This window comes from Amphichorda felina, assembly GCF_050947745.1.
Source record: "Amphichorda felina strain 45539 chromosome Unknown scaffold_2, whole genome shotgun sequence".
Lineage (NCBI taxonomy): Eukaryota > Fungi > Ascomycota > Sordariomycetes > Hypocreales > Bionectriaceae > Amphichorda > Amphichorda felina.
The window spans coordinates 3,302,168-3,325,344 of NW_028145048.1; the positions used below are offsets into that span (position 1 = coordinate 3,302,168).

A 23,177-nucleotide genomic window follows, 5' to 3' on the forward strand; every position below is an offset into this window, starting at 1 on the left:
GCGCTCAAATATCCGCTGCAGATGGCCTGACATGGTGCTGGTCGTTGTCTCATCCAATCAATAAATATATGCACCGGCATAGTTCCGGCGATGCCGCCGATGCTAAAACGTGGCAACGTGAGGTTAATGACTGAGCCGAAAATAACCGGTTCTTTTCTCTACGAGTAAACGAGAAGATGATAATATTAGTCGACAGAGGAAAGGGGAAGGGGTAACATGTCCAGGTATGGATATTGGTCTTGGGAAAGGGGAGATGTAGGTGCAGCGAAGGGTTTTCCCCGATCACAGGCACTCTCTTAACAGTAATGGCAATTTTGGAATAATGATACTTTAAATGATTTAGCATCTTATTAAAGTTCTCTCACGAGACCAGCTGCGGCTTCTCGTTTGGATGTTCTGAGTTCTGACATGACGGAGCACAGGGCACCCAAGTCAGACAACCCCATGTGCACACATTCCGGCATCCAAGGAAGAAAAAGCTTGGACATTTGACTAACCAACTACTTCTGAAACATTCACCTGGCCTGGAACGCCTTGCCCGTGCTCACATTGAGCTTCTGCCACCGCCCCCACACCAGATACTTGACGAACTGCACAGGCCAGTACACATGGTAGAGCCACCACCACGGCCACGGATCCCACACCTCGAACGTGCCGTCTTTCCAGTTGCGCCAGTTGCGCCAGTTGCGCCAGTTGTGCACGTGGTTCAGGAACGATGACACCTCCCCTGCCCTGCGCCCGTCCCGGGGGTCCCTTGACAGACTCTCCAGCGTCGGCGATAGGAAGTGCTGGACCAGGTCCTGCCCAATCCAGTAGTAGCTTTTGGGATTCCTTGGAACCACAACGGGTGTCACTTCCTCGGGTATGGGAGGCTCGGGCTGGAGCAGGGAGAGGTACTCGCCCACCAGCTCCGGGGTGTCGTTGAAGAGCACCACGGCCGTGTGGACCCTGGGCTTGCACTCAATGGGAAACACATGGACGTCCTCGTGCTTGGAGTCGCCGCCGCTCCATGTCTTAGCCATGAAATCAAAGCTAACGTGCCCCGTAAAGTCCTCGCCCTCCGTCTCAGCAATTGTCTCGGTGAAGGCGAGCATGAACCGACTGAGCGGCGATTCCGGGGGTAGAGCTTGGTAGTGCATGAGCGTATCTGATGACGGACAGGCCACAAACGCGCGGACGCGGCCGCGAACGACGAGAGCGTGGGTGCAGAACTCGTGGCCCTGGAGATACTCTTGCATCATGTACTCGTCACCGTCCTCGAGGGTCATCTTCTCGATGCAGCGGAGCGTCTCCTGCTCAGTCGCCAGTGGAAGCAGGGGCATATCGCACCGGGCAGCGTCATGGACCCCGTTCCTTCTGAGGAGATACCTGTTGGCCCCCGGATGCGCCCTGAGACCACCGCGCTTGTTGAGGAAGTCGATGATGGCGGATTTTCCGCGCACGACCTCTGTATCCGGCACGGGCAGCTCGAGGTGCCGCGTGTACTCCATGAAGGAGTCCTTATTGTGAAGTGTTCGCACATACTTGGCGCTGAGCTGGACGGCCTTGGCAGGTGTCTGCGACTCAATCATATCCTTGGCCAGCGCATCCTGAACGACAGCGGTGACATCCGAGACGGAGACCCAGAGGTCGACCTTTTCCTTCTTGACGATGTCGAGCAGGGCCAGAGCATACGGGTCGTCCTCAATCTCGTCGTCGTCCCCAAACGGCGTCTTCCTCGGCGGCGGGAGACGATAGAAGGCCTCGAGGGCGGCAGACACACGGCCGGGGGCCAAACGATGCGAGTCTGCGCCGATGACCCTGTGGCCGGCACGATGGAAGAGGCGCGCCAGGGCGAGGCCCTTGGCCATGCTCACGCCGGTGACGAGGACCGTCTTGCGGAGGGGCTCGGGGACCTTGGCATGGTCCTGCTGCGTCTTCCCGGCGAGCCTGTGCCAGATGCTGACGGCCAAGACGATGGCCGTGTCGAGGGGGAGCAGGGCCAGGCTCAGGCAGAGCAGGGCCAGGTTCTTGAGCGTGTGCCGGGCGAGCTGCAACATTGTTACTTTGTCTGGCACCAGCGTGATCACGAGTCGGGCCAGGGATGAGGGCGATGCGACCGTGGTTCTGTAGAGAAAATCAAAATGGAACGATGGTGAAGCCCCCGGAAGCTCTAGTAGCGTCGTAGATCCGCAAAGCGGGAGACGTCATTGTGTCCCAATAACACCTTCACGCGTCACCTCAGTGTTAAACCATAAGTACCTACTACCACTGCAGTACTTGGCTTCAAAGCGGCCGTCAGTCACTGAAGTCTGTTCAATGGCGTGGGACTGGAAGTGTAAAAACTTAAAGATACAGGCATTTTTGGTGCGCGGATATGTCTTTCTCGAACTCTCGACGTCCGGTCTGTAGAGGTACACGCGGAACATGGGATGCATGTAGTTGGAGGCTTCAAATGATATTCGGCTACTCTATCGCTAATTTATACCCTATCTATGCATCTGGTCACCTCGATGCCGTCCTGTTCCCTGTTAGCGGCGCACGACATCGTACTAGATGGGGATTTTAGGACTCACAGGAGCACCTGTGGGCTCGAAGCTGTTAATTAGCTGGCTCTTGTAGACGAGTCTTGGGTCGCCCCTGAGAAAGGTGGGGAGCTTCTCGTCCCCGTGTCGCTTCTGGTACTGCGTCAAGTGTCTATCGTTGAAGTGCTCCTTCACAACGCTCTCCGGCATATGTTCTAATGCCTTCTTGTTCTTCACGTCGACGGGGCTCCTCACGTACTCCAAGTAAGGTGGATTGCCGGGGTCGATGACGTTGTCGGCCGCCAGAACTGACCACGGCCGGACTAGACCTAGTTCTTCGCAAAGCTTGAGGTCGGTTAGGTACGCCGGCTTGTAGTGGTCGAGGAACAGCAGATCGATCACCGACAGCTGCCCATCTGCATGCAGCCGCCGGAGGGACTCATCGCTCGGACCGACCACCACCTCGACTATGTCACTGAGGCCAGCCAGGTCGACCAGTGATTCTATAACAGCTGCAAACTCGGGGTTGCGCTCCAGCGTCAGGTACTTGGTTCCGCCGGCTTTCCGCAGTGCGCTGCCGAACAGGATGGCCGAGTATCCAACGTAACCTCCGAGTTCGACCTGCCATGTCTCGTCAGCGCCATGGCCCCTGTACTGTCAACTCCGCCCATCTGAGATATTGCTTACCATGACCCTGGGCCTCGTCTCGGTAACTAGGTTCGCAACGATCTTTCCCTTTTGCTGGCCGACGTTCATCAGGAACCTCTTGGTCCGTCCATACTCGTCAATGGCAGCGAGCACCCGCTCCGGGGACCCCCGCAGCTCGTCGACGTCAGGCCTCCCGTAGACAAAATCCAGAAGCTCATTCTCTCTGCCATCGTCAAAGCAGACGTCTCCCATTGGCAGGTATGCCGTATTTCGGTCAAAGGATGTGTCCATCGTGCTGCTGCTGCTGCTGCTGTCGGATCAACTCGAAACTTGTCGAACTTCTCTGGGGGGTCCCCTCCCCTCCTTCGCGGGACACAGCGCCGTTTACATACTCGCCCCAACGCCGCCATGCGACGCTACTCATTTCCCCCAAGCAGCACATATGTGTCCCTGCCTTGGGGTGCGGCTGATGGCGTGGAGATCGACGCGCTGCTGCACCCGTGTCCCACGGCTGAAGCCGGAAGCGTGGTAACAGTGACCGTAAGCGACTTGAGCTGTGCCTGGCTGAGACATGGGGCGGCTGCTATCGGATCGAGGCTCTGCCCGTGACCCTGGGGCCTTCCAAATAGCCCCAATGGACTCAATGGCCTGGCCGCTTTAGATCGTCTGGGCTCGGTCGTAAGTCAATAGCGTGTTGGCCGCTTGCCCATGGCCAGCACCCGTATTATGGGATCACCGTGTTTTGGAGGAGGAATGTGTCTTAGTGGAAACCAGCCTAGCAGGACGCTTTCGTATCAGCAGGGCCGCCAGGCGAATCCTACCCGCGCAAATTTTCGGGATCAGCGCCGGATTGAGAGCCCAATCCTCCGGCCTGAATGCTCCGAGCCACGTGCCTACATAGCACTAGGACTCTACTGGGAGCCTACTGGAAGCGAGAGTCAACTCGAGGGCATCATGACCTGCCCCTGGGCTCTCACCCTCCTCAGCCTGGGTCCACAGCGGCACAGAGCTCAGCCACGATGTTTGGGGCTCACAAAGGCATGGCAATCATAGACTTTCCAACGTTGACGATGCTTCCTGATCGCGGCCGCTCGTCTGTACCGGGGTATGCATCCCATCTACCGGTTCTCCTCGGGGTTCCCCGCGTGGATGGGCTCATAGTACTTTGTATTGTCTGAACGATGGAACAGCGACCGCTACGTAGAAATCACGACGGAATGATCGGTCTGGAAGTATGCGTCGGGGGAATTAGTGTGGCGTGAGCTGCCCAAGCAATCATGACAAGTGCACTTTCTCAGAGTTGGTGACGAAGCGACGATGGCATATGCCATTGATGCCCTTGAAGTCGGTGGTATTCCAAAATCCTATGAGACTCTATCTTCTTGAGTAGTATAGTGCTCGAGGGTGCTCTCCAGAATCATCAATGTTTCCCACAACCTCTACTACATCCAATTGCGCTCATCCCTAGCAGGTCTTTTCCTTAGCCGCTCATATACGAACCAAACCTTGGCAACCATGCCCGACGGCCGAGCACTTCTCCGTCTGCGGCTACGAAAAGATCGAGTACGACTTCGAGTTCGTGGACGGCGTCCTTGACATGGACAATCCGCAGCTGGCCAAACGCCACCAGAGATGGCAACGCTGCCTGGCTGTCATAGATAGACCTGCGCAAACATGTACGAGCTCTAGGGGACCGTTATGCAGCGTTACTTTGGCCACTACGGGATCAACCTCACGGTCCATAAGACCATGATTGGCGAGAAGACCAAGGGCATGACATCGATGACTCTATGAACGAGTTTGGTGTGTACCGCAAGGAAGCCCGTCCTGGTTGTGGGTGGCGGTCTTGTGACGGACTCATCGGCACCGCCTTTGGGAGGGCCGATGGCGCGAGCGAGGAGGTCAACAAGGCCGCCAATATAGTGTGTAGGGCTGAGATCTACGAGATGCTAAAGCTCGAGACGCCTAACCTACATGAGATCATGCTGGACCCACGTGATTGCCTACGGCCACATGCGAGCACTCATCTCACAATCTTCACTAATAACCCCCAAGGTCTCTCTGCCGGCACAGTAGATAGCTGTACCCCCCTCCACGAGTGCGTCCCCTAACCCTCCCCTCCGCCACGGCTACGCCATCTCCATCGACGTGGCCTACTCAGCCACCCTCGCGCAAATCCGCAGGCTTCTCTCCGGCGCCGATCACCGACGCCTGCTGCACCTCTTCTCGCGTGTGGGGCTGTAGATGGACCACGCGCAGTTCGACGCGTCCCCTTGCTAGAGAAGGCCACGGCGGCTATCATGAAGACGGGCGACGGCAAGCTGCGCGCCGCGATGTCCCGTCAGCCCCATGGGCGAGTGCGTGTTCCTCAACGACGTGACGCACGCGGAGATGCGGCTGATATGGGGAGAACCTGGGCAGGGGGGGGGGGGGCTGGAGGCGTACGCCGATGGGAGTGACACAAGGTATGTATGTTAACGGCAAGCCGGCTGAGGTGACGGCGAAGAGCAGCGCCAAGAAGGACGTGGATAACTCAAGTGCAAACTGGTGTGCTTGCATCCTGACGGATGGGATCAAGGAGACGGTAAGCGAGTGGGAGGTGAACCACCTCAACGTCGTCACAGTGGCGGATGAATATGGTGCGCCCTACTTCCGATCCAGCGAGACTAATCCGCTTTGGAGCTCTCTTGAAAACGACACATGTTGGCCCCTTTCAATGTCTTTGGACCTGTCAAGCTGTTCATGTCGAGAATTATCGTCCCCCTCGTACTCGTAGACGACTTGGGCAGGTGCCGCCGGCTGATGGGGGCTGGTTGTGACTGTCTCGGTGGTCTCGTATATCAGGCAGCCGGGGACGTTCGTGGGCGCTGAAGTTGACGCTTTCGCAGAATCGAGGCTCTGGGGGTCGCAGATGACTGCGGCGCAGCTGTTCCCAGTGGATGCTCCGACTGGGTGATCTAAAACAGACGCTGGGAAAGCCGACTTCAGGTGGGAGGGGGGAGGGAGAGAAGGGGAGGGAGGGGAGGGAGGAGGGAGGGGTAAGGGAAGAAACAGAGGGTTCCAGACCGCAGTAGAAACACGGTTCATACACGGTTCAAATGGAGGAGGTAGGTTAAACCAGGCTGAGGTTCCTGGGCGGCCCTTGGCTGTAAACTTGGTCAATAGCATTCGTTGCCAGTATTCCGGGGATACCCACTTGGTCGAATCATCGGGGTCTCAAAGGTCTACCTTGGTACGAGTACAATGCGCGCGTACTTCCAAATGCAGACACATATTCGATGGCAGACGGCGATGTCACTGCAAATCAGTCACCTTCCGTCCATGTCTCACCATTTGATTCTAACAACATCGACCGCCAATTGGTATATTGCGACTTCCGTGAATTGCAAGATATAACACTCCGTTGACAAAAGAACACCATCCCGTATGACCTTAAGCACCTATATCCCGACCCTTCTCATCAAGAAAAGGGGACAGGCCAAATGGAAACAAATAAGAAATCCAACCCGTTGCAAAAACCCCTAACCATACCACCAAGGTCCCTTTTTTTCTGCTTTTGTGATCTTGGTCCTCGTTTTCTCGTGTGTGGAGTTATCCCGTCCTGTCAAATCCCCAGACACCTGATGACTCCAAATTCGAAAATTCGAACCCGCTGCCCCTGAAAATGCTTTCCAGATACCGCACTGGTTCGCAGAGCCATTACCTCCACGTATTGCTGTCGACAGGCCGCGCACGACCGCAATATGGAGTCCCACATGCTGTTCATACCCGTCGCGACGTCCTCCTAACCCCGACCATGTGTCAGCCAAATCACCCCATACATCCCAAAGGAAATGCAACCCATTCCCGCAAACATGACATCTCATACGCCCGCGACAAAGATGCAACTCTCCGGCCGCCCGATATCGAAACGCGCCAAAGCAAAGAACTCCCGAGCGAATGCCAGTCCCTCGCCGCAAAGACGGTTTCCATCGCCAGACCAAACAGCCCAAATCAAATCCAGATCCTAGGTATATAGCCAGCTTTTTTCACTTGTCGTAATCGCCCGGAAATGCCACAACTTTGCCGTCCGTACCTGAACCGAACAAAGAACACCGAAAATAACAACCCATTCCCGCCGAACAAATTCGACCACCTCATCCCATGATAACAATGATGATACCTAGCCCAGAGCGCCTCGAGGTTTTCTCATGCAAATTCCCGCCTGCCGGAGTCAACTCTCAGCTCGACCGATTCGTATTGAGCGACTTAGCCCCAAACGCTCGCCTGGGTACCAAGTCCAGAGGACTGTCCCCAAACGCCGTTGCCACGGCCCCAACCGCCAGATGAGCCCATAGGTGTAGTCGACCGCTTAGACTGCGAATTGGACGGCGTACCCGAGGGTCGAGTGCCGATGGGAGCTACTGTAGCGCCAGAAACGCCGGGCTTGGAGCCAGGCGCAAGGTCGCGAGGAGGGGAACCGCCGGTGGGGCTCGACGTGCTCGTACGGCTCTGGGGGCCAACCGCGTTGTCAAAGACCTTGTTGGTCGGCCCGGCAGTCTGGGGGCTGGAGGTGCTGGGAGGTCGAGAGCTGGGGTCGGCCTGGACAGAGGTGGGCTCAACGACAGAGCCCGGGGTGCCCACCTCACCGCCAGGGGGAGCGCGGACGCCATCATAGCCCAGGGGAGATGCACCACGCAGGCTAGAAGGACCGCTCGGACCAGGAGCGCCGGTTCGAACCTTGCCATTCTCGTCGACGTAGCCGCTCTTGTCAGCAAAGGGTCCTTCGCCGTAGAGAGCGCTTCGCTGGCGAGCAATGAGCTCCCGCGTCTCCTCCTCAGACATCTGCTGCTTGTTGCTGTTGTTGCTGTTATTGTTGTTGACGTTGTTGCCGGGGGTCGGGACGTCAGTCATAGCATCTACGTAGAAAAAGCCGTTAGCCCATGCTCAACGTCTCGGACAGGTAAACAAGCAAGCCGCAACCGCCGCCCTCCCTCTTCCGCTCTAGGCAGAGAGAGAAGCGTCTCGTCCTGAACAAAACTGTGTATAAAAGGATATGAGACAACCCGACACCACATGTTGATCCGTCCCCATCCAAACTTTTCTATTTGCCATCCGCCGTGTGACTGCAAGTGCTATACAGCTGAGGGTGGCCTACTTCGTTGGTATTGCTGCTCTGTGTGCAGATTGCGCAGCTCTCGCTCCCGCTGTGCTGCCATCCTCCTCTTTGCCTGCATTACCTGCTCCGCCTCGTTGGAGCCGCGCGAGGACTGGTGACGCTGGGACGCGTAGAAATTGTGAAGGTTCTGACCGGGAGGACCGGGGGGCCCATCGAAGTTGTTCATCGAGTGCGAGCGAGAACCGTGACCGTGCGACATCCGCCCCTCTACTCGACAACATCGTCAGTTCATACGCTCGGGACTCTTGAGTATAGCCACTTACCAAAGTCGGGGGTGCTTCGGGCGGAGCCAGGGCCGTGGCCGTGCATGGGGGAAAACTTGCGCCGGCCGCCCATCATAAAGCCCTTTCCAGACTTTTGGAGGTTTTCGTAGGCGCGATCAACCTCTGTCAGGAGCAGTCAGCAAACAGGTTCAAGCGATAGACCCGGGAACAAGCCCAGAGTAGAGCAAGGGCTCGGCTCTAGACCCGTCTATGACGAATGTGGACGCATTCTTACCATCAAACTGGTACGAGAAGGCGTAGTCATCCTGGGGCTGAGGGGCGCTGGCACCTGTAACATTATTCCATCAGCATCCGGTTCATGGGTAGAGCAGAAGCCACCGCGCAACGCACCGGCACGGACAGGAGTGGAGGTGCCCTGGTGTTCCCAGTTGTTCTGCTGGCTGGGGCCAGTCCACTGCGGATTTTCGTAGTAGGACATGATGATCTGCGGGTAATACGGCGAATCGAATACGGTCGCAATAAGTGCCAGATGCTACACTCTGACGCTTTGTTCGAGCAGCGAGGTGAGTCGATCGACGATATTGATTATTAACCTAAAACCAGGTGACAAGTCAGCCTCGCTGTGTGGGGCTCATTGGATGAAAAAATATTGGACAAGAGTAAGAGGCACACTGGGCGGAATGATAGAGGCTATGCCGATGTGAAATCTCGTTGATGAAGCGACGTCGTCAAAAACTCGGGAGACGTCGCAAATGCCGCGCGACGCTGCATCGTGCCCCCGTCGACCGAGGGACATGGGCGAAATCCTTACCTGATAGAAAATCCAACAAGATCAATGATAGAGCCCGATGGATCTATCAGATTCGCAGAACAAAAGAGACGTCGTCGGAATAAGCAACGCCGGGTATTCGCGCGAGGCGGGAGCGGGAGCGGAAAACCGACGGCGACGCGAAACGAAGTCTGGATCGGCTGGATGGGTAGGTGCAGAAACGGGGTTCACCACGTCGACTCGAGCGAACCGGGCAAGTCGACAAGAGTTGATGGCAACGACAACACGTGGGGGCCTCCTTGGAAGAACTGAAGACGAAGGAGAAGATGGTTGATGGAGCGGCGAGAAAGGAAGAAGCAGAGGGGAGAGGAGCTAGAAGGAAGGACCAGCTCTTTCGGTGCGGTACGTACTTTCGACGAGGTCCCCGGTTAAGGCAGGCGGGACGATAGGGGAAAAATTGAACACCAACCTTTAGTACTGGCACTGTCTAGCACTGTATGCGCCCGGTGTACAGCTGGTGCGCTGAGCACGGTACGAGCATTACACAAGGCGCGTCACACACTGTCCCTGGGGCATTTCTCGATTGTGGAGGTGATGATATTCACACAGATGAGCATTTCTTTTGTAATGATGCGCTCAACACTGACGGAGCGAGCCGCGTCCTCGGATCGAGCGCACAGTGACAAGACCACCATGTGCGCAATCGAGACGGGCGCCGAATTCCGTAGCCGCTCTGCTTCTGTGCGTCCTGGCTCGCAGTCCTGGTCGGCGGAAATAATTTGGGGTCACGACCGTTTACCGAGTGGGGTGTGCCAAGCCTGAAGATGATGTGAGGCGCCAATCAGCCATCATCTCGCACTGTGGTACAGGCGTCTCACCTGTCCCGAACATCCCCGACGCTCCGCGTACAGGCGGCTCTGGGGCAGAGTTCAGCGTATGGGCACAGTGGGCATTCCCGTCCCCGGCCCTTCCACGGGATGGAATAGCGACTCTTGATGATGGAATACACCATCTTGACCAGTTACACGACTCGGCCAAGATAGCCATTGACGTGTATGCCGCCACATGTTCCGCCTCGGCATCCCCTCCTAATCGAGTATCAAACAGGAGCATCGAGAGGTAGCCGCGCTCGCCTGCACTGTCCTTCACGTCATTTCTTGGCTCTCCCCATCCTGTGGGGGGCCAAATTTCACTCGTCGCGTCTTTCAGCGCCTCCTTTTCTCCAGCGACCGCCAGCAGACCTCCTTTTACCGGCTGCTCCCCTCGGCGCCCAACCCACAGTTTGGCATTGCCTAGCGTACGGTAGGCAGTATGGGGCAGAGCAACCCCGAAGCCCCGAACCATCACTATTGTACAAAAGTGCCGTTTCCAAAGCGCGAGAGATCTTACGCGCCATCAAGGACATACAGCTGAATGGGAATTCAACGTCGCCGGACAGAATTGCGGCCAGCGACTCCGGTGATGACTTGTGGGGTCCGACAGGCCTGTGCTTCATCCAGGGTCCAGCAAGTCATCTCCAACCAACTGAAGAACTCCACCAAAGTCCAGCATCTCGGATAGTACGATGTCCCGAATTGCCCGGGTGGTACGCCCATTTCTGAACGGGAATTGACAGTGATCAATGGATCAGTGTGCACTTCATCATACCACTAGTGTTTACGTAGTACGGTTAAATACTACCATATAGATGTCCCCGACTTATGTCGACGCGCCTCATGCATGCAGATGCATTCGAACCGAACAATGAACCAGGTTCTCACGATGCGCTCTCGGCGAATATGGATACAGTTCAATGCGCCTCTCAGTTAAATAGCGCCCCAAGCTCGTCTGGCTCCTCAGCCGCATGGATTCAACACTGGGGCATTTAGCCCCGACAGGAGTACCTTATCCGGACCTTTGTATCATCATCTTGTTTGACGAAATAACGATTTACTCAGCAATCCCATAGCCCACGACAGCGCTCACCTCAACGGTCTGAACAGCTAGAGCCTCCTACTGCAAGCCAACACAGTGTCGAGATGCAGCAACCCCCATCGCCCTGCATATTCCATGGTCAGGCGACGCATGCGATGTCTAAATCCGGTGCAATCACATCGTGGTTGCAGGACTGCTCTCGCTTTGCTGCCTCTCGTTGGCTGAGAGTGTCATCATGGATTGGGTCCTTTTCTGCTGCCGTTCACGTCATTACACTGAGAACTGATGGCTTTGTCTCTCCCCCGGTCCCAGAATGGAAAGATGACATCCCTAAAGATAACGTAGTATGAAGAACCTTCTGCCCAAAACGTGGCCAAGTTCTCGTTTGGCCTAGAGGTTGACTAGATGCAGGCACATTGACCAATTTGAGTAGGAACACTATACCACCTGGTCCAAAGCAGCCGAGGGATAATAGCCGATGCTCGCTCCATGATAAGGACTCGAATACCCATTAGTGATGGATAACTCGTTGGTGTTTTCCTGCCACCCACACATCGACAGGGATTACATGCGAATCCATGTCTCCCCACACGCCACATATCAACCCCTCCCAGAATGGTGGGAACCATGATGGAATCAACACCCGAGAGTTCTTTGTGGGTGCTAGAAGTCATCTCTAGAGAAGATGTCAGAAGAGGCCAAATACGTAGCTTGATATCTGCTTTCTCTTCCCACTAAACTATCAAGCTTTAATCCTAAGACAACCCCCCTAACTACTAAAAATACCTAATATGCTCAAAGTCCTCCATCAACTTATGTGGCTTGCTACCCTGAAGCTTTCAACGAAACAATGGGATTCTATGGCTCGGGCTGCTCCAAACGCAGTACTACAAATTGAACTACTATTGAACACAGCGGAAATAGAGGCCTATTCAAAGATTGAGGGATAAAACTATAAAGACTCCATAGTTGTTCCTCTTTTTTTTTACGGGTACCTCTATATGGATACCAGCATACAAAGCTTGAACACGAGCAAAAAGTGATCCAGTTCTCCCACCAGTTTCCGTAGCTTCACAACACTTCATGCTTATTATTACTTTCACAATTCAACCTATATTAGATTTTTATTGTGAATTATCCCACTATATTACTAATGAAGACATTGGGGGAAGGTAAATCCCGAGGCTATTGTTCCAACCCTCCCTCCTGGGTGGCCGTAACCTTGCACTAAGCATGGCTAGACTGTTGTGATTTGCGATAGATAGCTTGAGCTGGGTTATTTGAAGGTGTTAAGAAGTATGTATGCGGTGTCTAATTTTGTCTACCTGAATCACATCTTTGTATTTGACTGTTGATGGGTCTAGACGTAGTCGGGAGTGGAAGATGTGTCTGTCTTCACTTAGTATTCTTGTTCACTGCGAAATAGTATCGGTGTTCTCATTGTGGTAATAGCTGGTTTAAATTGAAGAACAGTTTCTCCAATGAGTGCAAAGAAGAGGGAAATAGGATCTTTAGAGATAAGTTGACCTGTAGTTCCCGAGTACAGCGGTCGTGCCACTCCTCGAACTGTGGACAGCTTCAGATCTCATTCTCCGCCGCCTTCCTCCATCGTAACGCCATGGCCACCAATACTGCCATTTGGGCTGTAAATAAAACCAAGGCCATATATATCTTAACAGCCTTTAGGCACTGGCTAAAAGGACATAGGCCATCAGTCCCTGGCAGCTGTCAGCTCAACACCTGGCACTTCTGCCAGTGCTTGACACTCGCTCACAGCTCTACGCGCGTACACGCTACTAGTTTTAGCTATTCACTTACTCCTCACTTGTTTGCTACTCATCGTATATAGCTGGTCTTGAATCCTCGCCCTCGTCTTGATTTCTTTTCCTCCTCCTCACATATCCACCCTCAGCTTTCACAATTGCCCTCCCTCGCACCTTTCGTATGATATCTTTGACATACAAGTCAGCAGTCCCACATCACAAAAATCCTTTAAGATCCCAGTGAGTCTTGATACTCACTGTGTTTGGTTGTACAGACTGTCCTGACCCTAACTACACTTATTTAGTAAACAATCCACAACTTAAACCTTCAACATGCCTCCTACCAAGGAAACAAACAACAAGACCAGCACGGGAACTCCTCAGGCCCCTGACGCGGGCCGTTTCTGCCACGATTGCTTTGGAAGACACCCAAACCACAAAGCTCACTGCGCCTGGACCGTTGACTCGGCCGCATCCAAGGCAGCTATTATTCCGCCTGAGAAGAAGGACAAGAATTCAAAGCTTGTCAGGTTGAATGGGGGATACATTGGAAAGGTAAGCTCAATCTCTAATCTTTGATGTTGTCCCTGAAGTACAGGGAGTTAACTATCTATTTGTGCTAGGCGATTGTCAACAACGACCTCTGGGGCATGTGCAAGAAGAACCCGGCCATGGAGGGACAAAACTCCAAGGCAGATAACGATGTCAACAACGAGAACGAATGGGTCAAGGTGGAGGGAGAGTGGGTTGAGATGTAAGCCACTCTCTGATTGATTTAGTCTCACCCAGGGTTAGACTTTCTTGGTGTCACGCTGATGGACGATGGTCGTACTTTAACTACTGTGGAAAGAGGATCTGGCGGAAACACTAGCAGTATGATAGGCTTGATGCTACCAACGCATAGCAAGTAACTTGAGCAAATCTGAGAAATTTTCCTTGATTAGGAACTTTTTTATTCACGTGATATCCTTTGTAGAATGATGTACTAAAACCAACTTAAACTCATCTTCCACTGCTTTCCCCTTCATGTCTGGAATTGCGATGGTCAGAGGCATTTTGGGAGAGCAGGCGTAGGTACTTGAAGTTCGGTGTACCATCCGAGCAAATTTGTTCGTGATAGCCTCTTTCCCTTGCCCGACGCCTGCTGACCTAATCTCCTTGATTGCACACAGGCCTGATTGGGTTGTCAATATTTTTGCATCCTTATGCCCATGGGGAGTTGACGTCAGCCCTTATCCTGCTAGCGAGGTGCCTTAAGAAGCTGATATTGTCTTATAGGGAAGAGCTCTTTGAGCCGATTTCGAACCGATTGGCGTTAGGTTAGAAACACAGTCGATGGTACCCGATATCCCTCATTTGATAAATCGAAACATTCGAAATCCGGGAATCGGTCGGTTGTGGACAGAACTTGCTGTTCGTGTTGTGTTGAATTATGACCTCTGAGCCATGTCTACTACCTTGTCAGAACATTTTAATCGAGAGTGGTACAATAATCCGAACCATTCTGAGATATTCCTTCAACTTGGCAGTATATGAAACTGCACCCATGAGGAGTATGGGTAGTCGGCGGATGTCCCTCCTGCCAACGTCGCGTATTGGTTGCGGTCGCTACCAGTATCCAAGCAACAGGGATTGCGTTGAATAGTTTCTTCAGTCGGTAAACCGGAAAAGGCTGCTCCCCAGAGCTGGGTGAATCTGGCGATGATGGAGGAGACCTGCCTGAAGCAGCGAACGACGGATGGAACCCTCATGATATCGTAAAAGATTTGATTGAAGTTCGAAGTTTTGTGTATAGGTGAAGATTGGGGTGGTCTGTGATCAAAAGGCAAAAAGAAAAAGAGGCGCAATGAACATTATTGACAGTTCCTCAACGGTAGGGAGGTGTTCCCGCGGACAAATGTGCGCCATGGCGCATGATCCCCATAAGGTTTGTGTGAACGTGTAAGTACTTCATTGATAGTACTCTTCTAGTCATTGACAGCCCTATGAACACGTGCATAAACCACTGTCTCAACAATCTTGATAACTTTATCGGAGAACAGAAGGTACTTACTACTAATACTTGCGGAAGCCGCCTTCCGCAAACTTGGATGATTCCCGAGCTCCGATCCTACCAAGGCCCTGAAAATCTCTCGCCGTAAGTCATGCATCTGGGCTGCGGTCACCAAATGCGTTATATTCTGTAAAGAGGGTTGAGAGTGCCAATATCACTGTGGTACTATGTTTTCTGCGACTATGTTTTAAATTGAATCTGTTGGGCAGTGGGATTGATGAAGAACATTGAACAAGCCCTTGTACCTTAGGTACTCATCAGAGTTGAACCGCGGGGGAAGAACAACAGGGACAGAATACTAAAACAACATGAACAAAGAAGCACTGGGTGACACGAAGGTTTACTGATGCCTTAAGGTACCAATTATCTTTAGGCACTTTGAGCATCTAATATTGATGCAAGGTGCTACTATGAGGCTAGGTCACCAACATATGTGAATAACTGCAACTGCAGCAGACCGCTTTGATCAAACCATATGCAAAGGCTTTCAGACAATAAAGGAGCCCAAATTTGAGTCTGCAAAACAATTTGATACATGTTCTCTCTATCCATAATTGTAGCCAATCTAGCCCTTTCCCGCCATACTCCTCGCATATTACTGCTACCTCCCATAGAAACCAAAATGAAAATATATCTAATATTGAGCCCGACTCTCCTAGCTATTTAAAAATTGCGTTTTGCTTTATATCTGTTCTGATTTGTGAATTGTGCACTATCAATTCAGCGACACTTCATCCAGCGATCGCCTCTCAAAAGAGCGCAACGCAAGGGGCTCCATCCCCGCTGACCGCCCTTGCCACCAGCGAATCTTGGTGGAAGGGAAGCTGCTATTAGGACCCTTGAGCACCAGGCCAGGATGAACCAGGTTGAGGGCGATACTGGCAAGAAGCATGGACAGGCCATCCAGGTAGAGCTGGAACTCTTCGTGCTGGAGGACCACGTTGGACGATGAGGCGCCCTGGCTGAACTCCACCAGGCGGAAGATGATGCGCTCCTATTCCACAAAGAGTTGTTAGAATTGGTTACACTATCGTGGGAATTTACGAAAAAAAAAAACCAAGACGTACAACAATAAGTAAGAGTACCGCATATACGACCCAGAGCAGCACCTTTGTCCAGCGGCTTGTGAGCTTGACGATCCCGGCGCGGGTATTGTAGGCGAGGTCGCGATGGAAAATGACGGTGAGGCCAAGGAAGACCATGACGAATGCCAACTGGATTCCGACCCCAACCATGTATATATTGCGTCCCGTCTTGGCGATGTCTGGGTCGTCCGGGTTGGCCAGCATACCACCCCCAGCGGCCTGGACGATGAAGCACACAATATCGGCTGTGACAAAGGCCTTGGCAAGCCATCGGGCTGGAATACGCTTTACCTCGTGTAGGGGTTGGAGAAAATAAATTAGGCGGGCGACGACCATGTACACAAAGGCATTAATCCCTGGCGTTGGGAGACATGGCAATTAGCAGAGGAGAGGCGGCAGTAGTTGGGTGCAACTTACATAGGGGTGCTAGGAGGAGCAAGAGAGACGATAGGACGACATATGTTGATTCTTGCTGGTCTTTGGCGCCGAGGGCCCGGAAGATGAAGCACAGACACTCCCAGGAGGCACCCATGATGATGACCCAGCAGAATGACTGGCGATTTGGTGGTTAATATTGTCATCTACTGCTGTTCGACAGACACATAGCTAACCTTTTTGAGAATAAATGCTTGGACCACATGAGCTGTAGTAGTCATGAAGAAGGCGATTGCAAAGGCCGTGTTATCTTCCCACCGAGGGTAGAAGCCATAGTTGGCGTTGCAAGCGTTGGGGGGCACGTAGCCGTTCTCGTCGGGTATCGCGGTGGTGCATGTCGCCGCGGTGGCAGTGAAGGTGGCTGTCGCTTGTGCAAACGTAGCTGATGCTTGTAAAAGTGCCGGCATTGTGTAATGGAGGAATGGTTTGTCGAGTTGTCTGGTCTCTTGGCGAGTCTTGGTCTCGATGTGACCGTGGAGTCCTGAAGCATTTATACAGCATTGAGATTCGGCGACGCCGCTCATCTCTGTTTATAGATGACGTGGCCATGATATCAAAACAAATCTATTGTTATATCTTTGAGTCTCATTCAATATCTGAGGGGCTCAATCGTCGTTTTTTCCCATCGAAACGACTACACGTTGCGTGTTGCTTGACGACGCGCCTACGAACGGAGACTGGGAGCCATACGAGGAAGTTCGGAGTAATAACGTATCGGAACCCGAATGATTATCAAAATCGTGGCTGATAATTGGCTGCCTGTCTCGTTTTCCTCGCTTTTGCTATTGTTTAATTGCCGTGTACATAGGCGCTGCCGCGATGTGACGGCTAAGCTGCGCCACGCTGAGAGTGAAAGGGGCGAAGCAGCGTGGCAGGATTACCTCGTAACTGAGCAAGTGCTTCGATTTGTTGACGAACTCTCGCTCTGAAAAGGCGCGGACTTGCGAATAATTCCATTCCTTTTGCTACCCGCGAGATTGCCGTCCCGTTGCCTCGCTCCCCCCTCGCCCAATCGTTCCTACATCATACATGTACACCATGTGTGTTGCCACTAGACCCATGGACTCTAGCAGCAACAGTATTCGTTCGAGCCCGTCTCCGGGCTCTTCCTTTACCCTTGAGCATTTTCAGAGTCCTGAGACACAAACCTCAGAGAACGACAATCTCGTGGATGGGCCCGGGGTGGAAACATCGACCTCGACAAGCCCCGAGAGGCAGATGCCCGCGACGACAGAACCAGCTAGCCAGCCGCCAACAAAGATACGGCGCAAGCCTGTTCCTGGGAAGGGGTTTCGCAAGACCAGGAGTGGCTGTTTCAACTGCAAGCGTCGCAGGGTGAAGTGCACTGAGACGCGGCCCACGTGCCTGGGCTGTCGCCGCCTTTCCCTGGACTGCGTCTACCCTCATAGACTCGAAGCTGATCTATGCCGGTCTATTCCCACCCGTCCCCCCTGTGGTGGTGCTTCCACCGTCGCTATTGACCTTGATCATCTCCGATTCTTCAATCACTTCCTGGTTGGGGGCCATCCTCCACATCCCTATGGGCCCGGGGCATCGGTGTGGAAAGATGTCGCTGGCATCGCTTATCAAGTCCGTCACCTTCGCCTCCACCGCTGCCCATTGTCATATCCACTTACATAGACGATAGCACGAATTCCTAGCATGTGACCTCCTTGGCCTCGCCGCCCAGCACCTCACCCTGTTCTCCCATGCAGACTGCTCTGTTCAGGCCCTAGGGCTAAGGGTGTCTGCCATCAAGGGCCTCAATGAGGCTCTATCACGACCATGCGTCTCCACGACCGATGCAGACGCCCGATACGCTGCCGCCATAATCCTGACGTACCAGTCGGCATACATGCCCAATGGCCTCATGGACCTGCTTCATATGATGCGCGGCTGGATGACCATCTCCTCGACTCTGGTCATAGACCCCGACACCTCCCTGTTCCGCGGCTTTACTCGTGAGTCATTTGTAGGCAGCATGATGGAGTATGTCGGGGACCTGCCGGGCCCAAGGGGGAGCACCATGATGGATGACTTTTTCGCTTCCCTGTCGCTCATCGCGCCCCTCTGTCAGAGCGATGCAGAACTTCGTTATCTAGCGGCCCTTAAAAAACTGGGCACATTGGCCAGAGACTCTCCTATGGATGGTGAGTAAACCTGTTCCCATTTGCTACAGTGGCTCTACTAACATTACGTGTCACCCCAGCATTTGTCGAGATGGTTCCCTGTTATGCACTCACCAACAAGATGACAGAAGACGAGTTCAGCCAATTTGTCGATCCCGCCAACAGCGTGGCCCAGGTCCTGATTGCGCACTTCCTGGTGCTCAACCACGCCCTGGAGCTGCAGTTTGCGGGCTCCAAGCAGTGCGGCCAGTATGCGTTCTGCAAGGACATTACACGAGCCTGGATACAAAATATATCGGAAAGTCTACCAGTTGGATTCCAAAGATATGTTATTTGGCCCTTGGCCATAATGAGCCTATACTAATAACGGCGGCGTTGGGACTTTTTCTGCGCTACTTTTCCTTTCATATTTTTTCGATGAAATAGACTTTGTATTCTGACTCTGTATTTTGCTTGTATCTTACTTTTTTTTGCTCCGAGAGCCTTCTGGTCAATTTGCTACACGTATCCGAATCTCTTCGTCGAGCATGCTCCTACATTTTAAGCAAGTCAAGTTGTTACATGCACCAACGGGGACGGAGATGCGGGGACTTTGGCAGTCCCGTAAACTCATCCACCATCCGTGCTCGAGAAGAAGAAGAGATGCAGTGGACGAGTACATGCAAGAATGTGCAAGGTGAAATGGGCTATGCAAATATGTATCCCTCTGAATACATTTACATAGTAGCGTGACCACTAACCAGAGGTGGCATACAGATTCGTCCACCATTTATATGTCGACACAGTATCTGGCACAGCCACCATTCAACATTTCAACACCTCAATTTAGAGATCGCTATTCTCAGCTGGTGCTGATCTCTCATTTTGTTTGCAGGCACTATGGCTGCAGGACTGCCTGCTATGCCCATTTTGATGCAGCAGCTGTCACTGTTCAGCCAGCTCGATACCCAGTAGTTCATTAGACGGAGATCTTACCCCAACTACAAGGTCATCGGGAACCTGGGTAGTGGACTCCATGGTCACTCTCCCTCTCTAGTTGCTTGACTCGCTTAGTGATTGCTTCGGTCTTTTTTTTATCGTCTTTTTATCCCCAGCGTCAAAGTAGACTAGCACCAAGGTTTCATGGCATACATGCATTCGAACCAGTCCTATCTATATACGTGTATTAAACCTTGAGAAGCATGCACAGACCCATGAAGCCCCAACACACATCGGTCATAGGGCGTCTGGGGAAAGGGGGCAGTGCAAGAAGGCGATGCTGTCTTGGCGTTCGCACTCCTCAGCCGCATCGATGCAGTGACGGCGAGCTATAAGCAACAAGAAAGACGGTCGATGCCAAATTCCTGAGTCGTAACGCATCAACCAGACCATATCCGTCAACTAGAAAGTTTGATGAGGAGCGCTCAATTTCCCTCGACATTGTCTTCGATATCCGCGAGAGCTCCCCACGGGGAAGCACCTTGAAACGATTAGCCCTTCTGCTAATTGCTCGACAACATATATATGCGTAGGACTAAGTCTGGGTTAACGCGCCAGCATTGAATTCGACAAAGATGAGCCTCAGTACGATTACCCTAGGTCTCCAACCGGACAATAATCTAACCTCATGGTCAAAGTCACCAACCAGGTTGTGTACAGCCAATTCTTAAGCCATTCCTTGACCCATCGGAAGCCCCGCCCACCTAGGAAGCGAGGTATGTAACTTCGTCCACGATACCAGACTCCAAGGCCTTGCACCATGTCCGGAAATAGGAACTTGGCTGACTCGGATTGATATCCTTAAAGCGAGCCTGTTTGCCATGACTCGAGCATTCGACGTTGCTCTCACCGTGATCGCAGCCACGGCCGCCGCTATCGCTGGCGCCCACGCCGCAAACGCGTCGGTGACATGGGGCATCCTCTACACCGCTACCCTAGGGGGAGCCATCAAATCGGTCAGCATAGCGCCTACTGGGATTTTTCTACTACTGGTCCCAGGAAGTGCACCTTTGATGGTACTGCCAGTACTGCTTGGGACATCTATTGTATCAAATGTACTGGTGGTGGCAGCCATCTCAAATCGTGTCCTCGGGCATGGTAAGCGCTCCTTTGTTCTACTTCCTTGGCCTCCCTATTCAGAAAAAAAGTACATGTAGACAGCTGACACTTGTTCTGTGGTTCCAGTACCAAATGAGCTATTGGTGGCAGCCGTCGTGGCATCGATTCCTCTCTCGTGTGGCATAGCATATTATTATGGAGGTGCGTCCTGTTCTTTTGACCCTGTCTGTCGTATATTTGCACCAACATTATTCTGACGCACTCCGTTGATGTAGCCTTTCGAGTTCCCATCACTGTCCCTTCCATCGCATTCGATGTTCTTGGGGCATACACCTTTGCAAAGATGTCCCACTACTTGGGTGAGGCCCCTCTCATTATGTTACCTACTTATTTCTATCATATAGTTTCTTCAAAGGAGGAATGCACTGACTCCGGAATCTTTCTCTAGGATACACCGTCTGCAGTACAGAAGTCGCTAAGCATGCCGGTACTGTATTTGCGGCAGTCACCTGCATCACCACAACATTCACAGCGTTCTTCACAATCGGGCGTACCAGGACCATAAAATTTTCAGAAAATACAGCCGACCGGTTTATAGATGGCACTGCCCATGCGAGCTGGTGTGGTAATAGAATCTTTGTCCAGACAAGCACGGAAGAATACATCGATGATTCGTTTGGGACCTCGGAACGCACTATGACTTTCACATCGGGATGGGTATACAATACCTACCATGGCCTGGGACTCTGCTGGAATTCTGAGACGCCCCACGGCAGCGTGGGCTTGTCTGCGGCGGGTTCTGTGGAAACTATCTCCGAGAGAAATACCTACGGTAGCGGTACTAGGGTTACTTACGGGTGAGGGAATAAGAGTAGCAGCCCCAATCAGCGCCCAAATTGTAATGGATAGGTTCAGTTAGTATTCATTCACGTTTCTTGTGGGTTGGGATTACGACCGAGGTGTTTATTGTGCCATTATAGTGATATAGATATAATTACTGTGGCAATATACATGTAACCACAAAGCGGAGGCTGTAGTTGTGCCACAGATTCCGTGCAGCCCGAGTAGGTACATGGAACTTCGTCACTAGGTAGTGCTCGGTAACAATTTCTTACCACCTCTCCTATTTTCTCGCCGCTTTTGCTTGCCACGAAACTTCAACTAATATATCTCACCTTTTAACCTCGGCAACTCTTTGTATTTGCGACATGTCTCCCTTCCCTGGCCCAGATATCAAGAGATCATTCACTCCCTAGTCCCCGCCTTCAGACATAAGCCGCAACACACTAAAATAGGGCACAAATAATACTAGTTTTATTCAAGCTCCAGGGACTAGATAGTAACAGGTATGCCTCCTTCTTCGATTTCCCCTACCATATACTTCCCCAACCGGGCTCAGTCTAACCCTCTGGAATACAACCCCAGCAGAAATTGGTATTAGCATTTGCCCTCATTAGGATCAGCCCTGAAACAGTCATTGACGTTAATAAAGAGTTGCATAACGTAGGAATGATGTGACAGTACTTACCTGAACCGCCAATTCCCGTAGGTTGTATCACCTCCCTTGCCGCACTTGATGATCTCATTCGTAAGGCCATTGTTGCGCTCACTAAAACCGATTGTACGCTTCGAACCGGCATTCTTGCCATTGAATTTAACCAGTGATAGAACTGAGTTTGAATAGTGAAGACTCTTGAATGAGTAGTTTGAGTGCTTATTGATCCGAATGAGTGTCTAACGCCTTGAAGAGAGAGAACTCTCCCCTTTATATATAAGTGCTAATACTATGGTATCTCATAGTATGAAGAGGTCTGCCTTCTTGCACACCTCAATCGACCTCCTCCAACGCCCAGAAAGACGAGGGAGCGAAATGATCCTCGACTAGCCTTGCCCAACTTCTCCATGTCGGCAACGGCTACTAGTGCAGCAGAGAGGACACAAGTCACTCGTTGCGGCTGTTGGTTAGCAACTACAAGAGCACAAGACGTTACCTAGTCAGGTACAGGGAGTTTTAAGGGGTAGCTAGTTGGTTGAGCTGGCCTGTGCAGGCGGGCGAGGCTGTCATAAACGCAGCTTTGTCAGTATTTCCAAAACATGTTACCGACGTTCTCGCAGTGTCTGAGTCGTTGCGTAAGTTCAGCTTGATTTTGTGGGTGTGACAGGTTCATACTCATGGCTGTAAGTGTAACTGTCGGGCATCTGGAGGGACGAGTACGATATTCCTAAAATAGGTGATATGTTGCCTGAGGAGGATCTGGGGATCACCTGAACTCAGGTACGAGTATCTGCAGGGTAGAATCCACCATAGCATTTGCCTCCTCATAATAAGCACTGCATACCATAACGCAAATGGCCCAATGGTTGGTTTATTATAGCTTGGAGTACTGGGTGGCTTGACTTTCACTCATCTCCGAATTCCCACTAACATCAGCCCATTTTGTGAGACGAACACCCCCCA

General features: G+C 52.4%; 5 protein-coding genes across 5 annotated transcripts; 2 read left to right on the plus strand and 3 right to left on the minus strand.

Annotated features, from left to right (window-relative positions):
• Window positions 1-515: 515 nt before the first annotated feature.
• ACO1O0_002583 (uncharacterized protein) lies at window positions 516-3,404 on the minus strand (the record flags this gene model as incomplete). Its single annotated transcript, XM_083192049.1, has 3 exons — window positions 516-2,030; window positions 2,556-3,125; window positions 3,192-3,404. The coding sequence occupies 3 exons, from the start codon at window positions 3,402-3,404 to the stop codon at window positions 516-518; spliced, it is 2,298 nt and encodes a 765-aa protein (XP_083053263.1).
• A 3,996-nt stretch (window positions 3,405-7,400) lies between these two features.
• ACO1O0_002584 (uncharacterized protein) lies at window positions 7,401-9,012 on the minus strand (the record flags this gene model as incomplete). The annotated part of the gene is made up of 5 exons (XM_083192050.1): window positions 7,401-8,050; window positions 8,290-8,517; window positions 8,574-8,696; window positions 8,809-8,862; window positions 8,925-9,012. 5 exons carry the CDS (start codon window positions 9,010-9,012, stop codon window positions 7,401-7,403), a joined length of 1,143 nt encoding a protein of 380 aa, XP_083053264.1.
• Window positions 9,013-13,313: 4,301 nt separating this feature from the next.
• ACO1O0_002585 (uncharacterized protein) lies at window positions 13,314-13,738 on the plus strand (the record flags this gene model as incomplete). Its single annotated transcript, XM_083192051.1, has 2 exons — window positions 13,314-13,535; window positions 13,604-13,738. 2 exons carry the CDS (start codon window positions 13,314-13,316, stop codon window positions 13,736-13,738), a joined length of 357 nt encoding a protein of 118 aa, XP_083053265.1.
• A 2,010-nt stretch (window positions 13,739-15,748) lies between these two features.
• ACO1O0_002586 (RTA1 like protein-domain-containing protein) lies at window positions 15,749-16,960 on the minus strand (the record flags this gene model as incomplete). Its single annotated transcript, XM_083192052.1, has 4 exons — window positions 15,749-16,027; window positions 16,101-16,474; window positions 16,536-16,671; window positions 16,730-16,960. The coding sequence occupies 4 exons, from the start codon at window positions 16,958-16,960 to the stop codon at window positions 15,749-15,751; spliced, it is 1,020 nt and encodes a 339-aa protein (XP_083053266.1).
• A 1,160-nt stretch (window positions 16,961-18,120) lies between these two features.
• On the plus strand, window positions 18,121-19,046 carry ACO1O0_002587 (uncharacterized protein; the record flags this gene model as incomplete). The annotated part of the gene is made up of 3 exons (XM_083192053.1): window positions 18,121-18,143; window positions 18,297-18,703; window positions 18,763-19,046. 3 exons carry the CDS (start codon window positions 18,121-18,123, stop codon window positions 19,044-19,046), a joined length of 714 nt encoding a protein of 237 aa, XP_083053267.1.
• Between the last annotated feature and the right edge of the window lie 4,131 nt (window positions 19,047-23,177).